Consider the following 25,676-nt stretch of genomic DNA (forward strand, 5'->3'; position numbering starts at 1 on the left):
AAAATGTGCATTGGCGCCAACTCCTTTATTAGCGCCACCTCATTGGCATTGGCTCCACCTCTTTTGGAAAGACACCGAATTATCTATTATATCGACAAGAAGCCAATATGTTTGTGCATCGGAAAACGTAATGGTTTGATGTTGTTCGTGATTTCATTGGAAATTTGCTCGTCACGCAGGCAAAATACATCGATTTTATGTTAAAATCTTTACCATGTCACAACTTGTAAAGGTCATCACGTTTCCAAATGGGTTGTTATTATTTATTTCAGTACATGTATGGATGAATAAATCTTCGCTGAATCGCACTACATTGTCCGATTTTAAATATAATGCAAACAAATGTTAAAACGCATATACAACTTACTCACCCTGTAGAATTATCCGTGACATTTAATAACATCCTGTCATTGGCTTATTCATCAATGCATTGCAAAAAGGAGGTGGCGCCAGTGATAAACGGCCGTGAAAATACTACATTTGAAATGGCATTGATAGTGCAAAGAGTGGCGAATTCAAAAATCAGATTGGTAGGCAGAATACAACTTTGATAACCTGATAAACGATTAGATTTAAGACAAAATACATACAATAAACGGAGACAGTAACTGTTGGTGAGTTCTACTGATACGCATAAATCGATTGAAACCGTCAAACTGATCCAATGTTAATCCATGAACACAACCCACACATTTAAATTAAATCTCATTTAAATTTAGATATATTTTCGAAGTTATCGGGACCCTCCCTGAGATATCGGTAATTTAACAAATTAATAACAGGAAATACCTCGTCTATCTCGTCACGTGATGCTGCGTTTATCAATCGTTCAGTTGACTCATTATAAAGTAGGGACAGCACATTTAAAGCCTTTCAATGTACTGTTATTATATGGCACATTTTTCACGAAAGAGGTAATATGGCCCCTTTTCAGGTCCCTGCCATTTTTAGAACAAAATGTATATTGTAGACGTAGTATCAATAGATACTTCGTAATACATCATCATTTGCAGAACAGATTGGAACATAGACATTAATGATTTGTTTATTAGTATACACATATTGATTGACAATATCAAATATTATCAACATAACGCATGCAACAACTGAATTTAGCAATAATAATATAAAGAATATATGGGTTTATAAACTTTATATGTAAACAAATCTCATATGTAAATAAAAGTTTATAAAGAAAACATTCATTTTAAATTGAACAATGTATAGCGCGTCCTGGATGTCCCCGAAGTATATGCTCGAGTCGATAACAGTGCAATACTAGTATATGTCCTAGATATATATAAGTCATGATGACAACAAAAGCGCCTAGTCCATCGACCTTGAAGTGTGGACGATGTGATAAGTAAATGCGATTGGAGCATAGAAAACATAGAGCATAGATTATTTTCATCATGCTTTTGTTGTAAGAACATTAGCCGAGCATGCTTTGTCAGCAGTGACTTCCGGTGTGTTTGTTGACTATTGTCGGCAGTGTCCAAAGACGTACTGCTTGTATTATTTTGGAATTTCCATGGTTTCATTCGCAACTTTACGAATAAGTCATCCCATGCCTGTTATGGCCACATGTCAATGAACTTACATACACTTTCTTCTTTGACACACACGTATATTGACACACATAATTTTTTAAGAAATACTCGTACAGAGAACACTTTGATAGCATATTTGACAAGAGATGGAAGAACGTATCCCCGCGGTCGTATCACACTCTCTTGTGTTCCGTGTTGGGATGATGGTTGAACTCATAGTCTATGTGCACGAACGCGCGTTCCACTTCCGGTTGCGACTCGATCTTCTGCTGAAGTGGCTCAGCGATATCGTGCGCCTCTCGCAACGTCATGTCCGGCGGCAGAACGATGTCAACCTCAACAAGGAAGTTGTTTCCGAAGTGGAAAGCGCGGACCGTGTCCACCTTCTGTATCTTCTTGTGGTGGTCAATACAGAGCCACGTGATCTTGCTGATGAACTCCGAGGTCGCCGTGTGGCCCACGATCATCTTGATCTGGTCTGCACAGGCAAGGGTTATGTTAAAACATTAGTATTTATTTCATTCAGTAAGCCATATTGTATAAACAATGAACTAAGTATGAATAACTACAAGCTGTTATTGCTCTGTGTCATAAAATACACAGTAACAAAGCAGTTTATATAAACAATAATGAGAATGTTTGTATAAATTTATCGGTCAAATAAATAGTTACTATCAACCGAGACGTGTACTTTCCAAAAGAATTAAACCACAATGCTGCTTATCAAGCATACCATTTAGTTGTCTATCCGTCTCTACCAGGCGTGTTTGTACTCACCCCATCCCGTGATGCACCAGTTGACGATTATGTAGAGACTTATACCGATGGCTCCTATAGGGTCCAGGTACACGAGTTCGCCCACACCCACCTGGGCCTGCATCTCCTTTGAACCTGAGGGGGGACACGGGTAGTAAGTGCATGGATCAAAGGGCCACAAAAAGTAAGCTTTAAGAGAGCTCAAGCCTTCGAAAAGACTTCCCCAAACCTACTTGACATATTTTACAATTAAATAGTCTGATAACGGATCTTCTTGATATACTTTTTTTCAAATTACTAAAGAGAATAAATGAATGCAGTTTTTGAAATCCTTTATCAAACATTATTTTAAGTCATCAAATTGCTTATTTAGCACTACAACAACCTGGGGTTAGAGAGAGTCGACGCACAATGCCCGCTATATATACCTATATATCCGAATACGATGGCGACGCTGTTGGAGAGCACGTCATTCCGGTGGTCGAGCGCCAGGGCCTGTACTGTGGGGTGGGGCACGCGGCGACACAACAGGAACAGGATCAGCTTCACCACTGTAAATGAAGACAAGTAGCAAAAAACGGCTTACACGCTTTCACTATGTCAGGAGATACGTCGATAAGGAAAAATGAAACAGTGTAGATCACATGGCCATTAGGTACGCCAAGTATGGAATATGAACTAGAACCAGGGGATTTAACTGGTACATGAAAGACGTCGAAGAGTTAAGCATGACTTGCGTCAAGAGAGACGCCGAGCAGGCAACATGCAACAATATAATAATAGGTGCTACCATATTTTCGAGCAAAAGCTTATTTGATAACCATCTATAATAATACATAAATCAATAAATATCAGGACATTCTTATGTACAAAAAACGTACAATGCTTTCAATAAAAAAGTAATTTAGCAAAACAATCAAATCTAATTTCTTGATTTAACAAAATTCTTTTTGGATATTCAACGCTGTTGTTAGATCTGATATCTTATATATGTTTTGCGGAATTTGTTAATATCGTGAATTCAACGCTGGCTATGTCGCTCTTGATATGGTATCTCCCCAGCGACTGTAAGATCATCGGTTCAATCCCCAAAATGGTGGCTCTCTTTAGATTTCCCTTAAGACACCAAGTACTGGTCCTACCCAGGAAACGTACTCAAGGATGCCTCAATTAGCCTCGAAGCTTAAATAAACAAAAAACAAGCTGGTCAAAGCTATTGAAAATAGGATAAACCAAGTTAACCTAACAAAAAACATGACGTGTCAACTCAATTATGATTGAACTGATTATCTATGTATAATTATGTAGGAGTACACCCGACTTGATTGCAATTGATATATTTAATAAATACAGTTATCTCCCGGTGTATTCATTATCTTTCGCCATCTATTGTCGCCAGTTTAAAATTTTGTCGCTACTAAAAACTAGCTATTTTAGCCACGAGGAAAAATTGTGTCGTCACTAAAAGTGAGCCATTTTATAGCAGTTGATAATTCAAGGCTACACTGCAATCACCTAGTTTGTGACTGTTTAGTAACGAAATGAATGGGGAAGCGGACAACGACAACGAGCGAGGCATGGTATTGTAATGCGCATGGGGGGGGGGGGGGTAGAGGGTTAGGGTAAGGGTTAGGGTTAGGAATAGGGATCGGGTTTGGGTTAGGGTTAGCCTTAACCAATACCTTAACCCTCACCCGACCCCTATTCCTGACCCTAACCTAACCATAACCTAGGGTTATCTCCCCTATACCATGCCTCGCTCGTTGCAATTGTCCTCTTCCCAAAGAATGCAGACAAACATAATGTTTTATCATTCATATTTCTTTCTTTGTATATGCTATATAAATCGGTTATCACATGATCTAATTATCTGTCAACCATTTACTTTCAAGGCTTAGCCACAAGCATGAGCATGTACATGATTTGATAATACTTTATGTTTATGCAACATTTTATTGAGTCAGACGCTGTCATGCACAAAAACGTGACCATCAATTGGTAAGTGATAAGCGTCCTTAGCCAAATATATGCGTACAAATACGCTAAATTAAGCGTTTCCGAGACCCCTGGGTCTGGATATTCAGCATTCAAAATTGACACCATTACATGGTTATGAATGGCGATAAAATACTTTACAACATTTAGTTGCACGTGAAATAATAGTAACACAATAAGTAATACTAAAACACTGTTATCAACTTAGAAGAAAATTAGCGTACATACAAAGCGATATTATATTTGAAACAATATATTTCGGTCAGGAGAGAAGCTTAGCAAGAATGATGGACTAGTGGGTATCGATGCTTAAATAAATAGGTCGCAACTAAAGCTGGTTAAAGCGTTGAATATAGAATACACTGATTTAACATAATCAAAACAAAATAATTTGTGAAATCAATTGTGATTGCGAGGATCATCAATTAATACTTGTATACAAGTACAGCATACGTTTTGTAATTGAAATGTTTTATAAATACAGGTATCACGTTGGGTATCACTTAATTTTTGCCGTCCATTGTCTATAGTTTAAAATTCTGTCGCAACTAAATTCACCTGCCATTGTGTAGATACTAAAAATCTGTCGCCACTAGAACGAGCCATTTTGTAGCAATTCATAATTCAAGTCTACACTGCATACACTTACTTTGTAGCTGTATAATAACGAAATGATTGCAAACAAACATAATGCCACATATTCCATATTATTTATTATTCATTAATTCCAATAAAATGAAACATACAACGGACATAAATATATCGGTTATATCATGAGCTTATCTACTTTCTAGGCTTAGCCGCTAGCAGAAGCATGTACATGTTTTTAGTAATACTTCATGTTGTGCAATGTTATATTGCGTCAGACGCTGTCAAGCAAACTAGGTGTGTCCCGGGGACTCTCGATTGATTAGCAATAAGCGCCCTTTGGGAAATTTATGCGTACAAATACGCTCAATTAAGCGTTTCTGAGAGACCTGCATGACCGCCAGACATAACCTATACATGTATGTACAGAATATTATCATAATTATACTATACAGAGCATATAGGTAATGTATGGCGATAAAAACACTTTACAACATATAGTTGCAAGTAAAATAATAGTTATACGATTACTATTACTAAACCACTTTCAAATATATATGCGCTTTCATTTTTAACCAGGTTTTCCAAATGAAAAAACTGATTATTAGATCGGCGAATGCGGGCGGGCTGGCGGGCGGGCGGGCGGGCGGAAAAAGCTTGTCCGGGCCATAACTTTGTCGTTAATTGTCAGATTTTAAAATTATTCGGCACATTTGTTCACCATCATTGCACAGTGTGTCGCGCGAAAGAATTACGTCGATATCTTCAAGGTCAAGGTCTCACTTTGAGTTCAAAGGTCAAAAATGAACATAAATGAGCTTGTCCGGGCTATAACTATGTCATTCATAATCAGATTTTAAAATAATTTGGCATATTTGTTTCCCATCATTGGACAGTGTGTCGCGCGAAAGAATTACGCCGATATCTCTAAGGTCAAGGTCGCCACGACTAAAAATATATTGATTTTGAAACAAGTTGGGTAACTGTGATGAACAATCAATAACAATACACATTTTGAGTTGTCTCCCTTTATCAGACTTTTTTTTATATTGAAAACCTAGTTTTGTGACAATTTTTTCCTTTGTCTCTCCTTGCATCCAATTATATTAATTAAATTAAATTTATTTCGGAATATGTTTCGCGTTTGTTCAATTCTGTTTTTACAGGTATACCTTACTTTAAAAAAGCACCCACGTCCGAATTGTTGTCCCGGCAATCCAGACAGTCTTGTTTAAACTTGTGTTTTTCACAGAAATTGCGTAGCACGTTATACGTCATAAAGAAGTAGAATGAAAATGCAAATGCGGAAAGCTTGTTCGATCATAAATTTAAGTTAAGGACCAAATATGATGCCATGTAATGTAAACGATAACATACGGCAGAGCTGGGACGGGCGTCTGTTATCGGCTCTAGACGTATAACGGTCCGGGCCGATTATGGACAATAGACGATCATAGGCTATTGGAGATCACTTGGTCAGGAGAGACGTCGCGTAGGAAAAGTGGACTAGCTGATAATACGTGGTCAGGAGTTGTTTAGTAGAAAACAGGGATTCAGTGAATGGTTCATTGATTTGTCTGAAACGTTCATACGCAGATGGGTAATGAATAGACGAAAATGTGAATGGGCAAGTCCCTGTTTTATTGTTATGTTCTTTATCGTCAAATGCTTGTAACCTCTGTGTACCATGCATCCCTTACCGACAGTGGTGGAGGCGATACCGATGGTGACGTAGTTCATGGCTGGCGGGTCGCTGGAGCCGTCTGACAGGCCGATGATCTTGGTGCACGACTCCTTGATGATCTGAAGGGACGCCACCGACATGATCACCGACAGGATCACAATCGACAATCGGCTCCAGGCGGCTGCGACCTGCCGAAGAAACGAGGAAAAGAATATTAAAATGTTATATCATCATCATCATTTCCACGATCACCATTCACATCACCGTGTATATATCTAAATACATCATGTCAAACCTACTCATCCTGTGTACCTTGCGGGTAGACATATCTGTCCGTGTTTTTGACGGCCCGTGTGGTGATCCAGATAACGATGCCGGACATGAGGTCTACCGTGCTGTCTACGAGGCTTGAGATGAGAGAGATGGAGCCGGACATCACCACGGCAACTACTTTGATCACCAGCAGCATCTGAAAACACCCATAAGAGGTGCTATTGGTAAAATGTATTAATTTTTGTTAGAATTTTGTCTTTATTTTATGTATATCAACACACTTGTAGTTCCTGGAATTAGAAACAACTTTAAAGAGGTCAAAGATCAACGAAACAAAATCTTAAATTATGTTAATATGAAATGCGTGTCTTGACGTTATCACTTCTTCACCAAACGCTAACGACTTCACTAACTATAAATGATCATTGAAGTATTATACCTGTACACATTCGACACGATCTTATTAACGTATCAAGAAAAATTACACCAGTTATAAATTGAAATAATGGAACAAGGACAAAACGCTTATCATATGCTGGAAACGAAGTTCAGGACAGTAATGTGCTCGTTCTTTACTCACGAGATTCACGAAGAACGTGATCTTGGCGTATGTGGAGGCCCTCTTGCGGAGTTGGTTGATCATCTCCGAGTTCTCCATGGCGTCGTCCAGTTCTAGCCGGATCTCCTCGAACTGATTGATCAAGTGGTCCTGGCTTTTGTAGAAACTTCTGAGTGTTCACGAGAATGAAATGGTCTGTTATGCAGGATCAGATACAAGGACAGTAGCGTCGGTTTTACAGTCTTTGATACAGCAACGGTCAGGTCGGATATACAGGGTCAGATACAGTACGACACGTCAGTTATAAAGTCTCAGAAACAGAAAACGGTCACGTCAGTTATTGAGTATTACAGACAGGAACAGTCACGCCAGTTATACAGGCTCATATATAAAGCCAAACCTTGTTTGTGAAACTGAGTCTTGCCAACGAGGCATCAAACCAGGGAAAAATCCAGCAATAAATGCAAATAAAAAACTGAGCGGTATTTCCAGACTCTTAAACTATCCACAGAATTGATCGAAATATAGGAATAGGAGGAGGTTATTTACAGCATCTCTTTAATGCATCGTCATGGACGAACTACCTGACCTAACAAGTGAATGTGAAATCGTCAAAGGTAAGGAAAGGCTAACTAGACAGAGAAAGCCAACAATCCATTGAACATGTTTCTCTCATAAATACACGAATAACCAACATGAAACTATAACATCTTAGACCTTTTGTTTACTAATAACCTTCCGCTGGTTAACGCCTAGCAAGTATAGGTGACCATGCAATATTAGTAAAAGACCTTAACAGACCTTAATATTATTCCACATGTGATCAAGCAACATCCTCGAAAAATAAACAAAACGAAAGCGATTTGATCTACTGTATCTGAAGCTACAAAGGAACTATCAGCCGCCATATTAGCATCGGACCCAGTATTACCTATTGAAAACATATGAGACACTCAAGTCTGCAATTCACAACAGAGAAGACAATATGTTCCCACAAACATGTGTTAAACGTGGAAGTCCCTTCCCTGTAAGAAAGCATTCGAAAAGGCTGAAATAGAATACATAAACCACACATCCAAAGTGGACGCTAATATCACAAAGCCTTTTTGGAGATACGTTGATATAAACCGCTAAGACAACACAGGCATAGCACCTGTTAACAAAATGGGTCACCTCATTACGAAGACGTAAAAAATACTTTTTGGTATGGACGTTTCCAAAGCTAGAGGCTCAGACGGTATCCCTTACATTGTACTCAAGAACTGTGCAGCTGAACCAGCCTTAGCCATCCAATATATCTTCCAATAATCGCTTGACCAAGGGACACTACCAGCTAACTGGCGGAATGCAGACATCGCCCCTGTCTTAGATATACACCTGGCAGAGAACTATAGACCTGTATCTCAAACATCGGTATCTTGTTATCTATTAGGACACGTAATCTGCAGAAATCCTTAACCATTTAGTACAGAACAAGATACTCAATTCACTTAACCACGGATTCAAATCTGGATATTCATGTGAAATGCAATTTATAACAACCATTAATGACCTTCTGACTAACTACGACAAGGGAGGTATAATCGACATAGCAATCCTCGATTTCTCGAAAGCATTTTGCACCTTCCCACACGACAAACTTGTAAGTAAACTTGCGAGTTATGGTATCGATGGACCAATGAATACATTACGCAGGGACTGTCTCACCAACCACCACATGCAAGTTGTCCTCCACATCTACCCATGTTGACTCGGGATTACCTCAAGGAGCCGTTCCCAGGTTTAGCGAGCCCAGATTTGACAAAATCCATTCCTAGGTGTAACCATATCCTCCAACTTAAATTGGGACACCCGCATCACCAAAATAGTAAATAAAGCAAAATGTTAAAGCAGATCACGTGCAGAAATAAGCGCATTTAGTTAAATCGACCATCGAGTACTGCTCTGTAGCATGGGACCCACATCTTGCCAAGCATATCGACAAAACTAAGCAGATCCATAGACAAGCGGCCATATTTATCAAAGGAGATTACTGCTCACGGGGAGAAGGCTGTCACGTCCATGCTAAATACATTTGAACTCAAAAGCCTACATGACAGACGCAAGATGAGTTGACTTGCCTTCTTGTTTTAAGTAGTCGAGAAGAGGTGCCAGTCTTACCTTGTCATGACATATTGAAACCAGCAAGAATTAAACACAACGTAAAACCTTAATCATTGGGTGACTATCATTAATTCCTGACAACCAAATCATTAATAATAGCGTTTTACAACTTTCACGAGTTGAACTGAGCAATTTACAAACTCATTTTTCATAGAACTGTATTGGACTTCAACAAGCCTAGTGACAGTGTTGAGCGACCACCGTCAACTGATTCAGGTCTACGCTGAATAATCCACTCTCTGATAAATCTCTCCCGTTGCAACATATGCCACACACTGGCCCCGGCAACGTATCGATTCAGATTCATATACAGAAACAGTCACGTCACTTATACCGTCGCTGACACAAAAATGGTGACTTTAGTGATTCAGTATCAGATACAGTGAAGGTGACGTTATTTATACCGTCGCTGATATAGGACGGTCACGTCAGTTATACAGTCTCAATAACAGGAACGGTCACGTCAGTTAAACAGACTCAATAACAGAAACGGTCACGTCAATCATACAGACTCAATAACAGGAACGGTCAAGTCAGTTATACAGACTCAATAACTGGAACGGTCACGTCAGTTATACAGACTCAATAACTGGAACGGTCAAGTCAGTTATACAGACGCAATAACTGGAACGGTCAAGTCAGTTCTACAGACTCAATAACAGGAACGGTCAATTCAGTTATACAGACTCAATAACAGGAACGGTGAAGTCAGTTATACAGTCTCAATAACTGGAACGGTCAAGTCAGTTATAAGGTCTCAATAACAGGAACGGTCAAGTCAGTTATACAGTCTCAATAACAGGAACGGTCAAGTCAGTTATACAGTCTTAATAACTGGAACGGTCACGTCAGTTATACAGACTTAATAACAGAAACGGTCACGTCAATCATACAGACTCAATAACAGGAACGGTCAAGTCAGTTATACAGGCTCAATAACTGGAACAGTCAAGTCAGTTATACAGTCTCAATAACTGGAACGGTCACGTCAGTTAAACAGACTCAATAACTGGAACGGTCAAGTCAGTTATACAGACTCAATAGCTGGAACGGTCAAGTAGGTTATACAGTCTCAATAACAGGAACGGTCAAGTCAGTTATACAGACTCAATAACAGGAACGGTAAAGTCAGTTATACAGTCTCAATAACTGGAATGGTCACGTCAGATATACAGACTCAATAACAGGAACGGTCAAGTCAGTTATACAGTCTCAATAACTGGAAGGGTCACGTCAGTTATACAGACTCGATAACAGGAACGGTCACGTCAGTTATACAGTCTCAATAACAGGAACGGTCAAGTGATTCAGTATCAGATACAATGAAGGTGACGTTATTAATACCGTCGCTGATATCGGACGGTCACGTCAGTTATACAGTCTCCATAACAGGAACGGTCACGTCAGTTATACAGACTCAATAACTGGAACGGACAAGTCAGTTATACAGGCTCAATAACAGGAACGGTCACGTCAGTTATACAGTCTCAATAACTGGAAGGGTCACGTCAGTTATACAGACTCAATAACTGGAACGGTCACGTCAGTTAAACAGACTCAATAACTGGAACAGTAAAGTCAGTTATACAGACTCAATAACTGGAACGGTCACGTCAGTTATACAGTCTCAATAACAGAAACGGTTAAGTCAGTTATACAGACTCAATAACTGGAACTGTCAAGTCAGTTATACAGACTCAATAACTGGAACGGTCAAGTCAGTTATACAGACTCAATAACTGGAACGGTCAAGTCAGTTATACAGTCTCAATAACTGGAAGGGTCATGTCAGTTATACAGACTCAATAACAGGAACGGTCACGTCAGTTATAAAGTCTCAATTACAGGAACGGTCACGTCAGTTTATGCAGACTCAATAACAGAAACGGTCACGTCAATCATACAGACTCAATAACTGGAACGGTCAAGTCAGTTATACAGTCTCAATAACTGGAACGGTCACGTCAGTTATACAGACTCAATAACAGGAACGGTCAAGTCAGTTATACAGTCCCTATAACTGGAAGGGTCACGTCAGTTATACAGACTCAATAACAGGAACAGTCACGTCAGTTATAAAGTCTCAATAACAGGAACGGTCAAGTGATTCAGTATCAGATACAATGAAGGTGACGTTATTTATACCGTCGCTGATATAGGACGTTAACGTCAGTTATACAGTCTCAATAACAGGAACGGTCACGTCAGTTATACAGAATCAATAACAGAAACGGTCACGTCAATCATACAGACTCAATATCAGGAACGGTCAAGTAGGTTATACAGACTCAATAACTGGAACGGTCAAGTCAGTTATACTGTCTCAATAACAGGAACGGTCAAGTCAGTTATACAGTCTCAATAAGTGGAACGGTCACGTCAGTTATACAGACTCAATTACTGGAACGGTCACGTCAGTTATACAGTTTCAATAACAGGAACGATCAAGTGATTCAGTATCAGATACAATGAAGGTGACGTTATTTATACCGTCGCTGATATAGGACGGTTACGTCAGTTATACAGTCTCAATAACAGGAACGGTCACGTCAGTTATACAGACTCAATAACAGAAACGGTCACGTCCATCATACAGACTCAATAATAGGAACGGTCAAGTCAGTTATACAGACTCAATAACTGGAATGGTGAAGGCAGTTATACAGACTCAATAACAGGAACGGTCACGTCAGTTATACAGTCTCAATAACAGGAACGGTCAAGTCAGTTATACAGGCTCAATAACAGGAACGGTCAAGTCAGACATACAGTCTCAATAACTGGAACGGTCACGTCAGTTATATAGACTCAATAACAGGAACGGTCAAGTCAGTTATACAGTCTCAATAACTGGAACGGTCACGTCAGTTATACAGACTCAATAACAGGAACGGTCACGTCAGTTATACAGTCTCAATAATTGGAACGGTCAAGTGATTCAGTATCAGATACAATGAAGGTGACGTTATTTATACCGTCGATGATATAGGACGGTCACGTCAGTTATACAGTCTCAATAACAGGAACGGTCACGTCAGTTATACAGACTCACTAACAGAAACGGTCACGTCAATCATACAGACTCTATAACAGGAACGATGAAGTCAGTTATACAGACTCAATAACTGGAACGGCCAAGTCAGTTATACAGGCTCAATAACAGGAACGGTCAAGTCAGTTATACAGTCTCAATAACTGGAACGGTCACGTCCGTTATACAGACTCAATAACAGGAACGGTCACGTCAGTTATACAGTCTCAATAACTGGAACGGTAAAGTCAGTTATACAGTCTCAATAACAGGAACGGTCACGTCAGTTATACAGACTCAATAACAGGAACGGTCACGTCAGTTATACAGTCTCAATAACAGGAACGGTCAAGTCAGTTATACAGTCGCAATAACTGGAACGGCCACGTCAGTTATGCAGTCTCAATAACTGGAACGGTCACGTCAGTTATACAGTCTCAATAACAGGAACGGTCAAGTCAGTTATACAGTCTCAATAACAGGAACGGTCAAGTCAGTAATACAGTCTCAATAACAGGAACGGTCACGTCAGTTATACAGACTCAATAACAGAAACGGTCACGTCAATCCTACAGACTCAATAACAGGAACGGTCAAGTCAGTTATACAGTCTCAATAACAGGAACGGTCAAGTCAGTAATACAGTCTCAATAACAGGAACGGTCAAGTTAGTTAAACAGACTCAATAACTGGAACGGTCAAGTCAGTTATACAGGCTCAATAACAGGAACGGTCAAGTAAGTTATACAGTCTCAATAACAGGAACGGTCAAGTCAGTTATACAGTCTCAATAACAGGAACGGTCACGTAAGTTATACAGTCTCAATAACAGGAACGGTCAAGTCAGTTATACAGTCTCAATAACAGGAACGGTCACGTAAGTTAAACAGTCTCAATAACAGGAACGGTCAAGTCAGTTATACAGTCTCAATAACAGGAACGGTCACGTCAGTTATACAGACTCAATAACAGAAACGGCCACGTCAGTTATACAGACTCAATAACAGAAACGGTCACGTCAATCATACAGACTCAATAACAGGAACGGTCAAGTCAGTTATACAGTCTTAATAACAGGAACGACCAAGTCAGTTATACAGTCTCAATAACAGGAACGGTCACGTCAGTTATACAGACTTAATTACAGCAACGGTCACGTCAATCATACAGACTCAATAACAGGAACGGTCAAGTCAGTTATACAGTCTCAATAACAGGAACGGTCAAGTCAGTTATACAGTCTCAATAACAGGAACGGTCAAGTTAGTTATACAGACTCAATAACTGGAAGGGTCAAGTCAGTTATACAGGCTCAATAACAAGAACGGTCAAGTCAGTTATACAGTCTCAATAACTGGAACGGTCACGTCAGATATACAGACTCAATAACAGGAACGGTCAAGTCAGGTATAACAGTCTTAATAACTGGAACGGTCACGTCAGTTATACAGACTCAATAACAGGAACGGTCAAGTCAGTTATACAGACTCAATAACAGGAACGGTCACATCAGTTATACAGTCTCAATAACAGGAACGGTCAAGTCAGTTATACAGACTCAGTAACAGGAACGGTCAAGTCAGTTATACAGTCTCAATAACTGGAACGGTCAAGTCAGTTATACAGACTCAATAACTGGAACGGTCAAGTCACTTATACAGACTCAATGACTGGAAGGGTCAAGTCAGTTATACAGACTCAATAACAGGAACGGTCAAGTCAGTTATACAGTCTCAATAACAGGAACGGTCAAGTCAGTTATACAGACTCAATAACTGGAACGGTCAAGTCAGTTATACAGGCTCAATAACAAGAACGGTCAAGTCAGTTATACAGACTCAATAACTGGAACGGTCACGTCAGATATACAGACTCAATAACTGGAACGGTCACGTCAGATATACAGACACAATAACAGGAACGGTCAAGTCAGGTATACAGTCTCAATAACTGGAACGGTCACGTCAGTTATACAGACTCAATAACAGGAACGGTCAAGTCAGTTATACAGACTCAATAACAGGAACGGTCACGTCAGTTATACAGTCTCAATAACAGGAACGGTCAAGTCAGTTATACAGACTCAGTAACAGGAACGGTCAAGTCAGTTATACAGACTCAATAACTGGAACGGTCAAGTCAGTAATACAGACTCAATAACTGGAACGGTCAAATCAGTTATACAGACTCAATGACTGGAAGGGTCAAGTCAGTTATACAGACTCAATAACAGGAACGGTCAAGTCAGTTATACAGTCTCAATAACAGGAACGGTCAAGTCAGTTATACAGACTCAATAACTGGAAGGGTCAAGTCAGTTATACAGACTCAATAACAGGAACGGTCAAGTCAGTTATACAGACTCAATAACAGGAACGGTCACGTCAATCATACGGACTCAACAACAGGAACGGTCACGTCAGTTATTCAGACTCAATAACAGAAACGGTGAAGTTAGTTATACAGTCTCAATAACTGAAACGGTCACGTCAGTTATACAGACTCAATAACTGGGACAGTCACGTCAGTTATACAGTCTCAATAACAGGAACGGTCAAGTCAGTTATACAGTCTCAATAACTGGAACGGTCAAGTCAGTTATACAGTCTCAATAACTGGAACGGTCAAGTCAGTTATACAGTCTAAAAAACAGGAACGGTCACGTCAGTTATTTAGTCTCAATAACAGGAACGGTCAAGTCAGGTATACCATCGCTAATATAGGAGCGGTCACGTCAGTTATTCAGGCCCAGAAATAGCAACGGTCACGTTAGTTATACAGCATCAGATACATAAAGTGTCACGTCGGTTCTGTTGGTTTAAAATGCTGAAGTTGCGGCAATCGAACTATTTTTGCTAGTTCATTTGTGTTAAAAGAAATTACCTCGTTTGGGTTATTTATTGTCATTTTTCTTCTCAGATATTTATAGAAACTTAACAATTGCACATATAATCATCTGGTCAAAACTTGAATTAAACGTAGTTATATAACGTTTATGGAATAGAACATTATTTCTTTTAAACAATATGAGGGCAAATATAGAACTTAACAATTGCACAAATAATCATCTGGTCAAAACTTGAATGAAACGTAGTTATATAACGTTTATGGAATAGAACATTATTTCTTTTAAACAATATGAGGGCAAATGCGTATTATTTGATATAATATGGTTATGGTTGAAATATTAGAAATTATTATTCTTTAGTTTACTAGATAAATTAATATCTTTTTCAATGCACACACTGTGTATGGTAGGGGCGTAAAAACGAAAGTGGGTTATGCTGCAAAGAGATACTGATCCAGTTGGCGGGATAGATACACAAGGTATAAATACGAATTTCGGGTAGGTACACAAAACAAATATTAGGAAGGTGCACACACAAATATGGGATAAGTACACATAACGAATATGGTTTGGTACACATCAAATACGGGAAAGGAACGTATGACGAATTTCGGGTAGGTACACACAACGAATATAGGGAAGTTACACATACAAATATGGGATATGTACGCATAACGAATATAGGGTTGTACACATAACAAATATGGGAAAGGGACGTATAGCGAATATCGGGTAGGTAAATATAAAGAATAATTGTGGGTACACATTATAAATATGGGCAAGTTGCACGTAACGCAAATTGGGAAATATATTTGGAGTGGGTACGTACAAAGAATTATTGTGTTAGGGATTCAGGGGTAGGTACACTGTGATGCAAACTACTGACATAGGATATGTACACATAAGGACGAGGCTGGGTTGAAGGGGATAAAACTTGCATTAACTTGCGTCGGAGATCTTCATAGTCGTCTATTACACCATTCTGTACTTTATAATACTTTCTGCAATACAAAGAACTCCATTTCCTCAAGTGATTCATGTACATATTCACAATACATTTTTGCTTCGTTGTATACCCAGTTAGCTATTTCAATATTTGTATCTACTTTCACAACGTATATATTATGCACATAATAATTAATGAATTTGGTTCAGCTGGTACACGTCTTTTGTCAAACCGACCTATATAAATCAATATTGTAATGCTCTAGGCGACAATACACATCGCAAGCGCATTCAAGTAAAGTGCGTGTTGATAACTCAGTGGCGACCAATATATACGCACCTCATCTTTCGCGACATCTTTGCATTCTTCAGGTCTGAGCCGCTGCGCTTCGAAGTGAAATGTTCCAGAGGCAGCCGCCAGAGATCGTTCTCGGTATCACCTGCAAAACAAAATAAAGTCAGAATAAACAGTGTTTTCGTTCATGTGAATTGTATAGTTATAAAGGCATTGTATTTGGTATTATTCATGCGTGTCCCAATGTTTCGTTAAATATATAGGTAGTGTTCACTAATTATCAAATGTTACACAATATTTCAAAATAATTAAATTCACCAACTCATGACGCTTATATTTAAAATGCAACGGTCAATATACACATACATTTACACAGAGCACATGTTGTGTATACGTGAAAATCGGAGGTTATTTTACCAGATACAAGCATTGCAATCTTGTTTTCTGTGCATCACTGTCTACTTATTAAAATTATATGTAAAGTTAATTAGTAAATCCTTGTATATTGTTGATATGTAATATCATATTATTATATACTAGTAATCACATCGAAACCCCACTTATGTGCAGTCGCGACTTTGTTTACATTTTTAAAGAAACGTAATTGAAGGTTCTTATTTTTTTAAAGGTGTATATAGAATCTGTGAAATCAATAATCCTAAAGACAAATGCCATGTGTTCACTGTGGACTTACTGCTTTCGGAGGAGTAGGCCCGACCAAACTGGACGAGTGACTGGAACGGCGTCCCACCGTCTTCATGTCGCCTATTGGAGCGCTTTGAAACAAGAACATGTGCAAAACAAACATATATTTACGTCCGAAAGTTGTATTGTTTGATTTCTTGTATGTATATGCCATCTAGATAAATACATAAAAAATGATACGAATAAATCAATAAAAAATAAATAAATAAATAAATTAATGAATGAATGAATGAATGAATGAAAAAATAATAAATAAATAATAAATGAAGGAATGTATGAATAAATAAATAAATACATACATAAATTAATTAATTGATTGATTTATTAATTAATACTTAAGTCAATAAATAAATACAAAAATAAATAAATACGGCAATACTGAGATACATAAATACATAAATACAAACGTACATAAATACAAACGTACATAAATACATAAATATACATAAATACATAAATACATAAATACATAAATGCATAAATGCATAAATACATAAATGCATAAATACATAAATACATAAATACATAGAAACATGCGTTAATACGTGAATAAATACATAAATACAAAGAAGCATGCGTTAATACGTGAATAAATACATAAACACATAAATACATAATTTATATAAATTTATTAATACATAAACACATTAATACGTTTATGAAAAAAAAAATTATAAATTAATAAATGAAGAGATAAATAAATACATTAATTAATTAATAAATGAATAGATAAATAAATAAATAAATAAATAAATAAATAAATAAAAAAATTAATTAATTAATTAATTAATAATACATTAAATAAATAAGTAAATAAATAGATAAATTATACATTAATTAATTAATAATACATAAAATAAATAAGTAAATAAATAATTAAATTATACATTAATTAAGTAATTTATTTATATATAAATAAACTGAACATGTTATATTTAGGATTTTCTGTTTTATGTAGGTTTTACGTCCTGTTGTACCACTAAGCTTAAAAAAAAGTGTTATGACTATCAATTTTATATAGACTTTTTTAATGTGTGTGACTTGTCAACTTTAAGAGCTGACTAGTTCGGCTTATTCACTTTTGTTTGTACAAAACATAACATTCACGCTATTTAAGTAATCAACTTGCGTTTTCATATTTATATAGATCACAAACAGGGAAGCGCATTACGAAATCACCGTTACATCACAACTCAACGGTTTATAAATATTTTGAAAGCATATATGCTTTAGTGAAATTACAACATGATACGTATGTGTCATTTAGCATTATTGTTTTATTTATATATTTTGGAACAATTCGTTGAGCAAAAAAAAGTGTTCATTATTTATTACAGCCCAATACCACTTTGAATAAATAGTAATTTGTTATTATTGTAGGTTTTACTGACTAAGTTCGGATCGTATTACACATATGATTACTTGTATAAATCAAGTTAAGAATAAATAAAGACTGAGTGTTAAAAACAGTAATAATAAAGGGACCCTTAGGAAGTTAGCAATAAGCTATATATGCTTTCAGAAAAGAGATAATAAATTGTATTTTCTATTAACTCGACGTTTATTATTGGAATTTAAGTACGATTTAAAATAAAATGAAGTTATTATGTTTTTGTCTGTTGACGCTGAGTTCTTTTAACATGTACATGTTATTATTAAACGAATGTACTTTTTTTTTGCCTGTTTTCACAGATTTGTGTTAATATATGGTTTATATACTCAATTGATTGTTTATATAAACACACAGCGCTCTCGCACATAATCCATAATTATCTTGATTACTTTTTTCACGCATGTATGAATATTTTATAATATTGATCACTGTGACATGTAATATGCTTAAGTGAATAATATATGGTTCTGTTCTTTTGAAATCACATGTGTGTTGACAATCCAAACAATGTTAACAAAATGGCCACTGCTGTTAAAAATTTAAACAGTGCTGTACGAAAGACGCTCACACTTTGAACGCTGAACTCTCATAACCTGGCCATATGCGTATTCGAAACTTAAACGCCAACTTCAATCAGCATTACACTTTCAATAGTTCAATATCTGTTTCAAAAAGTGTTCAATTAGTGTTGTAAACCTTAAGTCTTGAGTTAACAGTGTATTAATAAATTACTTGCTTTATTTCGTAGTAAAAGACAGCACCATTTTTACCGGTTATATGCGGTAAGTCAATTATGTTTGAGTATAACATAAGTGACGTAAGTCAATTCATTCCTCTATCACATCTCATTCAGCCTCTTACCTCATTACGCTTCTGTGGTCGGTCTCCAAACGAGAAGCTGCGTTTCCGGTGGCCACTAGACTGACTTGATGAGCAGTAGCCGGTATCGTCTGTTTCCGGTAACGCTGTTTCCCATGACCGCTCCATGGGCGGCCGAATGTCAGTCTGCAAGTGGCAGCATCAACATTTAGTGAAGGAATACTAGTTGCAGTAATACAATGGCTCTATGGTAATTTCAGAAAGAGAGACGTCATAATAGAGTTGCCATGACAAACAATAATATAACGTTAACTGTAACAGTCATTGTGTACTCATTTAACACTTACAGCACCAACAAACGCAATTAATATTTTAACCCATGTTTGCCTAGCGTCTAGAAAAAAAGGCCTTGGCAAACAGCGTAGACCCAGATGAGACGCCGCATGATGCGACGTCTCATCTGGGTCTGCGTTGTTTGCTTTAAGGAATTTCTGTAAGAAATATTCTAAATATAGAAATAAATATACTAGACATCCCTAATTTTGGAAATAAATTGATCCAATTTAGAAGGATGGGAGAGTCCATAAATGGGTTAATCGAAACAGAGACGCGATAACAGAGTGAAAGTGAGCGACATTTTGGCAATGTTCTCTTGTCTGTATCAGTCTTCGTGTACTGACTTCATTTTTTCAGCATTAAACAAACGCAGTTATAATATTAATCAAAACAACGGACTATCTAGCTGGCAACCTCAAACACAAAATGTATCATTTCTTCAAAAATACGTTTATCAATTTGCAAAACTGAAGTGACATCAATGTACAGAAAACCGTTGCAAAAAACATGTCGATATGAAAATGATTGATGAGTATGCATAACTGTCAGCAATCTTTACTAAGTAGTGTCCAGCATGTTTAGTGTTGACAATCGTGGGATACTCGTAGGTGTAAAACAATGAAAAGGGTTTATTAATATGAAATATAATGTTAATATCAGACTGTTCGCATCCACAGTTATTAGAACGTATTTTATTGACAGGTTACATATACATGGGTTTGCGGTCGAACTATGTTGAAACTATATGACTAAGGCAAGAAACTATTACCTGTTGGATCGTATTGCAACACAGAATGTTCATTTATATAATTGAATCAAATGATGCCAGTCTTGTCTTTAAAAAATACAAAGTCTCAATTAAATATGTACAGGATCATCTAATACCAGCGCGGTTCGTTACCTTAGACAGAATATCTTGTAGAACAGACGCGGTAGAAACCGCCATTTTCTGATTGGTACCCCGCTCCTGTTTAGAGTACAGCTGCGGATTGCAGGATGCCAGTGGCGCGCCTTTACGGTTTCGGGCTTGCTGAGGCTTGTTGTCGAGGTCGGTGTCCGTGAACGCCCTGTTGATGGCACCGGCATCCATTTCGTTCTACACGACACGAACACAAGTGAGTGCGACTATATCTGATGACATATATGAGTGTAATGTACTCATGATCTTGGGATAAGAATGTAGTGCTTTAATGCAATCGCCTTGTCAAATCAGTTCTAGAGCGACATCTAATGCCTGAGACACAATTCTGCAATACTTTCTACTAATTCAGGTTGTGTTGAGCCTTCAAGTTTTGAAATACGTTCAATCGATTCATGTAGGGATTTTGAGACATCGCGTTATGCAAGACGTTATACCGCGTAATGTAGTGCTGGTTCGACATCGGGATATATGTATGTATGTATTTCTCTGACCTTGCGGTCAAGGATAACACATGAAAGTGCAAGCACTTAATTTAAATGGGGTCCTTTTGGTTTTTGCTGAAGAGACAGCAAGCAGAAGAGACAGTATTGGGATACAAGGAATCCGGGTGCGATACCCTAGCTCTTTGCGAATAGATCCCTTGGTTCTTTTACGTACTCAGTGTATAGCACCGATACACGCGAGAATTACCTGGGTTTCATATCAGTACATCTCTTGTTGGGTGGGAATCACTTGAAGCATTTCTGAAATTTCCAGTGCCCCTGCCGGGAATGGAACCGGGGACTTTGGAATGGTAAACCAGAGGGTCACCACTCGACCACCGCACCACCGATGGGTAATACATTTTACCGCGTTATGTAGTGCTGTTTGCCATCGTGATTCGCAATACTTTTTACCACGCAATTTAGTGCTTTAGAGTCAACGTGTTTTACAATACGTTTCAACGCGTAATGTAGTTCCTTTGAGCCATCGTTTTGTGCAATACGTTTTAACGCGTAATGTTATGCGTTTGACTTATATTGCTATGCTATGCGTTTTCACGCGTCATGCAATGTTTTTAGCTTTCACGTTGTTCAATACATTTTCTAGCGTCATGTATCGCTTCGACATTACGTTGTGTAAAACGTTTTACCTTTTTACCTTGTAGTTACTGCAATTAATTTCTCCTATGGCATATTTATACGTAGATGAAGCGGTGCCGGTGCCAGAAGGAAGCATTCTAGAGGTTCGCCACTTTCAGAATAAGCGGTCACTGCATCTCTAAATCATCACCGGTTGTTGACGCGTTTATGACTTGAAGGTTATTGCATGAATCATGATTGATTGGAGAGTGGTCATTAACTTCAGTACAACAAGGCAAATAACATTCAGTTGCGTATGATGACTATACTTCTCTGATATTATTCGCATCCCTTCAATCGTTTGTTTCGGCAATACACACCAATAAACATGTATTGTTAGTATATTGTCTTAGCTGGTTATGAACAGGTCAAAGACCGGACGGGCTCGAATGGCATGAGGAAAGAACAAACACGAAATACATTATTTAAAAAGCGTATTTGTTATTAGTCGCCTTAACGAAGATTTAAATATAACACATTTTTAACTGAGAGACATTTTCACGTAAACATTACGCTGAATGAAGGCTTACACCATCGGACAAGTAGGACACGAAAACGGCGAGACGCATATGGAACAAGTGCAAATGAAATCATAACCGAGGCTTTAAACCACGGTGCCATTAAGAAACATAAGACATTCGAAAAGAGACTATTACGTAAAGAAAATAAGTGTATAGTTGGAAAAAATATGTTTGGCCTTTAACCATCCCAAAGAATTATCAAAGCCCAAAGGCATGTATGTGAACGATAAGAAAAACAAAATTCATATGAAGATTAGAAATGCCCCAGGTCTGATTTAACTGATATTGTATTCAGCATAACTTTAAATTTGTATAAATAAAATTGACTTACTCTGTAACACCAAACACACTAACAATCCCTGTCATTGATAATAATTAATCAATAATGATTTTGCAATCGGAAGCTTGTTTGTGGAAACGACAAGCATAATTATTATTAATTACCTTTCTAACAAAAACTGTAATAGGTTAATGACTTAAGTTGACGTTATACATGACGGGACTGGCAGTTTACGCATGCAATGTCGGTACAAAACTTTAAGAAAAGAACAATATTACTTAAAGCAAAGTGTATTGTTTTAAACACAGTTTGACATTCTATGCCGTCACAAAACTTCAACAGTGACGCAGGCAAGCAGTCCATCCGTGCAATCCTAATTATACAGCACGTGTTTCATAGGGGATTTTATGCTCACAAATCACTATCTTCTTTCAATTTGTACTTTTGTTGACAGCATGTGAATCAACTTAAAAAGACTCTGTTTTGTTTAATGTCGAATTCAAAGAAAATGTCGAATTAATAAATAGAATGAACATTTTTTTATAAACATATTGAAGCGTGTTCATGGCTTTTAATAGATTTTCTTAACACGCCCGAGTAACATATAACATTCGCACATGGTCAAAGTTTGAATCCCAGTTAATGCTTTTTTTTACAATTTCGTATCTTGATACCTGTTTATATCAAACTTAGATGATTATTCCGATTTTTATACTAACATAAAAGGATTTAATAGCTTTATTTAAAAAAAAAGAAAAATGGTTATCAAGCATCTTTGAAGGCTTTTTGAGAACATTTAAGGGTTTCATATAAGCGTTGACTTACAGGGTACTTTCATCAGATGTTTGCATGTATAAGAATAAGGAATCTGCTGGTAAAATCCGTATAAAAGCGGGAACTATCACATAGATGTAACTGTGTGCAAGTGTAAGGTAAATTATTCGGCAATCTAATGTGCATGTAAATCCGTTTAACCGTGGGGACGATTATATAAGATGAAAGTTGGTTTAATAACACTTTGTATTTATTAAGATACGTTTAAATCATTTTTCAACGTGAACAAACGTCACAGAAAAATGTCTTAACAGTACTAGATATTTATTCTAAAAAGATTTTTTTTTCAATTTTTTCAAATGACTTACACATCCTTTAAATCTGGATTTATGAGCAGAGCAATGGCCCGGTTTTTTAAAAGTAATTTTGTACAAAAAACAGCGCCATAAATACAATCTTGACGTTATATTCTACCCGATCAATTTTGTTGACTATTGAACTCAAGGAAGTATTCGAAAACCTTTATCCGCTTGAGAATTCTACTTACATGGCACAAGAGCGTGTTCTTGGAGAGCCGACAGCTGGAGCTGATGCAACCACAAGGCCTAACGCTCCAAACTATCACCACGTCAAATTGAAATCCAAATATCACTTTGATGCACTTCACTCAAACATCATTGAACAATGTTCACAACTGTTCGTGCACTGCTCCTGGACTCCGTGCACGTCCTGCCGGTCCACATGCAGTGAACGATCTACCGTCAGAGCTCAGTACGCCTGCCCTCAGCACGCATGTCAATCACGTAGCCTTATGGTCATCAAGCGATTCATCGAACATATGATGTTAGCATGTAAAAGCAGCACATCAAACCAACAGAAAGAGATCTGATGAATCTTGTTTATGCAGTCTTGATCATGGATTTGTAGTACACTTACTATTTGTGTTCGGTTAAATTTATGTTCTTTTGTGCATCGACTTGGTAGGACCAATATAGGTTACACTGACTAACATGTAATAGGCTCGTGGTAATACAGAAAGCGATTTTACACACACACGTACACGCACCTGTCAAACATCAGTGGTTTTCAATAATTAATTCAAATTCAAACGGAACTTGATATACAATTCGCGCACATGTGTCCCCTGTGGCCATGTTCAGTAATATTGATGAAATTATAATAATTTGTACACGGATTTAAACTACTGGTATAGAAATTAGCGTAGAAAAACCTCCCGCGAGTGAGGAATGAATGTCAAAACAAACCAATCACTAAGTGAACCCTGTGAACGCCACTAGCCTTGTCAGGCGTATAATCCGAGGGCACTAGGGTCGACCGGAACCAACAGCGTTAACCGATGGAAACAAATATGATTGATAAGTTTGTTCTTAAGAACATTTAATGTCTATAATTGAATATATTACATGTATGCCGATAGAAATAGTACATATTGTTATACCCTTGTTTAAGCAATTCACATTTCATTGTTGATAATGCATGCTGCACAAGTTTTATCATGCGCTCGTTTTGGTTAATTTGGTTACTTATATGTTAACATTGAATGTACTCACTGTTGCCGGTCGGACTGACATTTCAGTCTCCGTTTTCCTGTATGTTCCCTGCATGTCTGTGAGTTGGCTTGTATAACAGAAACTGGTTACTCGATTAATATGAGCAAACACACCTAACTACATGTCTTCCATTTTCTGACCTGGATTCGGGGACATTCACTATCGTGTTTATGATAATTTTCATAACACAAAGCTGATAACACGACTCTTCCTTTGAAATGAGGTTTATGATAATTTTCATAACAGAAAGCTGATAACACGAATCTTCCTTTAAATTGAGGACAGTTGATGGTTTGCTATCTATGAGTGACGAAGTTGAATTTAAATGAGTTTCGTTCTGTGGAAACTAGGCTAAATGCATGTGCGTAAAGTGTCGTCCAAGATTTGCACTGGCTAGTCAGAAACGTCACTTTCCACCGAAACTGGATTTTCGTTCAAAAGAGACTGCCTTAAACCAGGCTCAAACAAGGCCGCTGACTGATCATTGCTGGTATGTGCAAATGAAGACCTTTTTAATGAAATGCCAGAAAGCACAATCGCGCAATTC

At 37.5% G+C, this 25,676-nt stretch overlaps 1 protein-coding gene across 1 annotated transcript; it reads right to left on the bottom strand.

Moving 5' to 3' along the window:
• Positions 1–1,029: 1,029 nt before the first annotated feature.
• LOC127832192 (uncharacterized) lies at positions 1,030–25,353 on the bottom strand. Its single transcript, XM_052357495.1, is given in 13 exon segments — positions 1,030–2,028; positions 2,328–2,441; positions 2,735–2,857; positions 6,590–6,737; positions 6,739–6,761; positions 6,886–7,042; positions 7,427–7,574; positions 16,392–16,448; positions 16,733–16,832; positions 17,382–17,463; positions 19,647–19,790; positions 20,842–21,036; positions 25,130–25,353. Coding segments are annotated over 13 exon segments (1,650 nt in total). The 5' UTR covers positions 25,184–25,353; the 3' UTR covers positions 1,030–1,723.
• Positions 25,354–25,676: the final 323 nt, after the last annotated feature.

This window comes from Dreissena polymorpha, chromosome 5 (genome assembly GCF_020536995.1).
Source record: "Dreissena polymorpha isolate Duluth1 chromosome 5, UMN_Dpol_1.0, whole genome shotgun sequence".
Lineage (NCBI taxonomy): Eukaryota > Metazoa > Mollusca > Bivalvia > Myida > Dreissenidae > Dreissena > Dreissena polymorpha.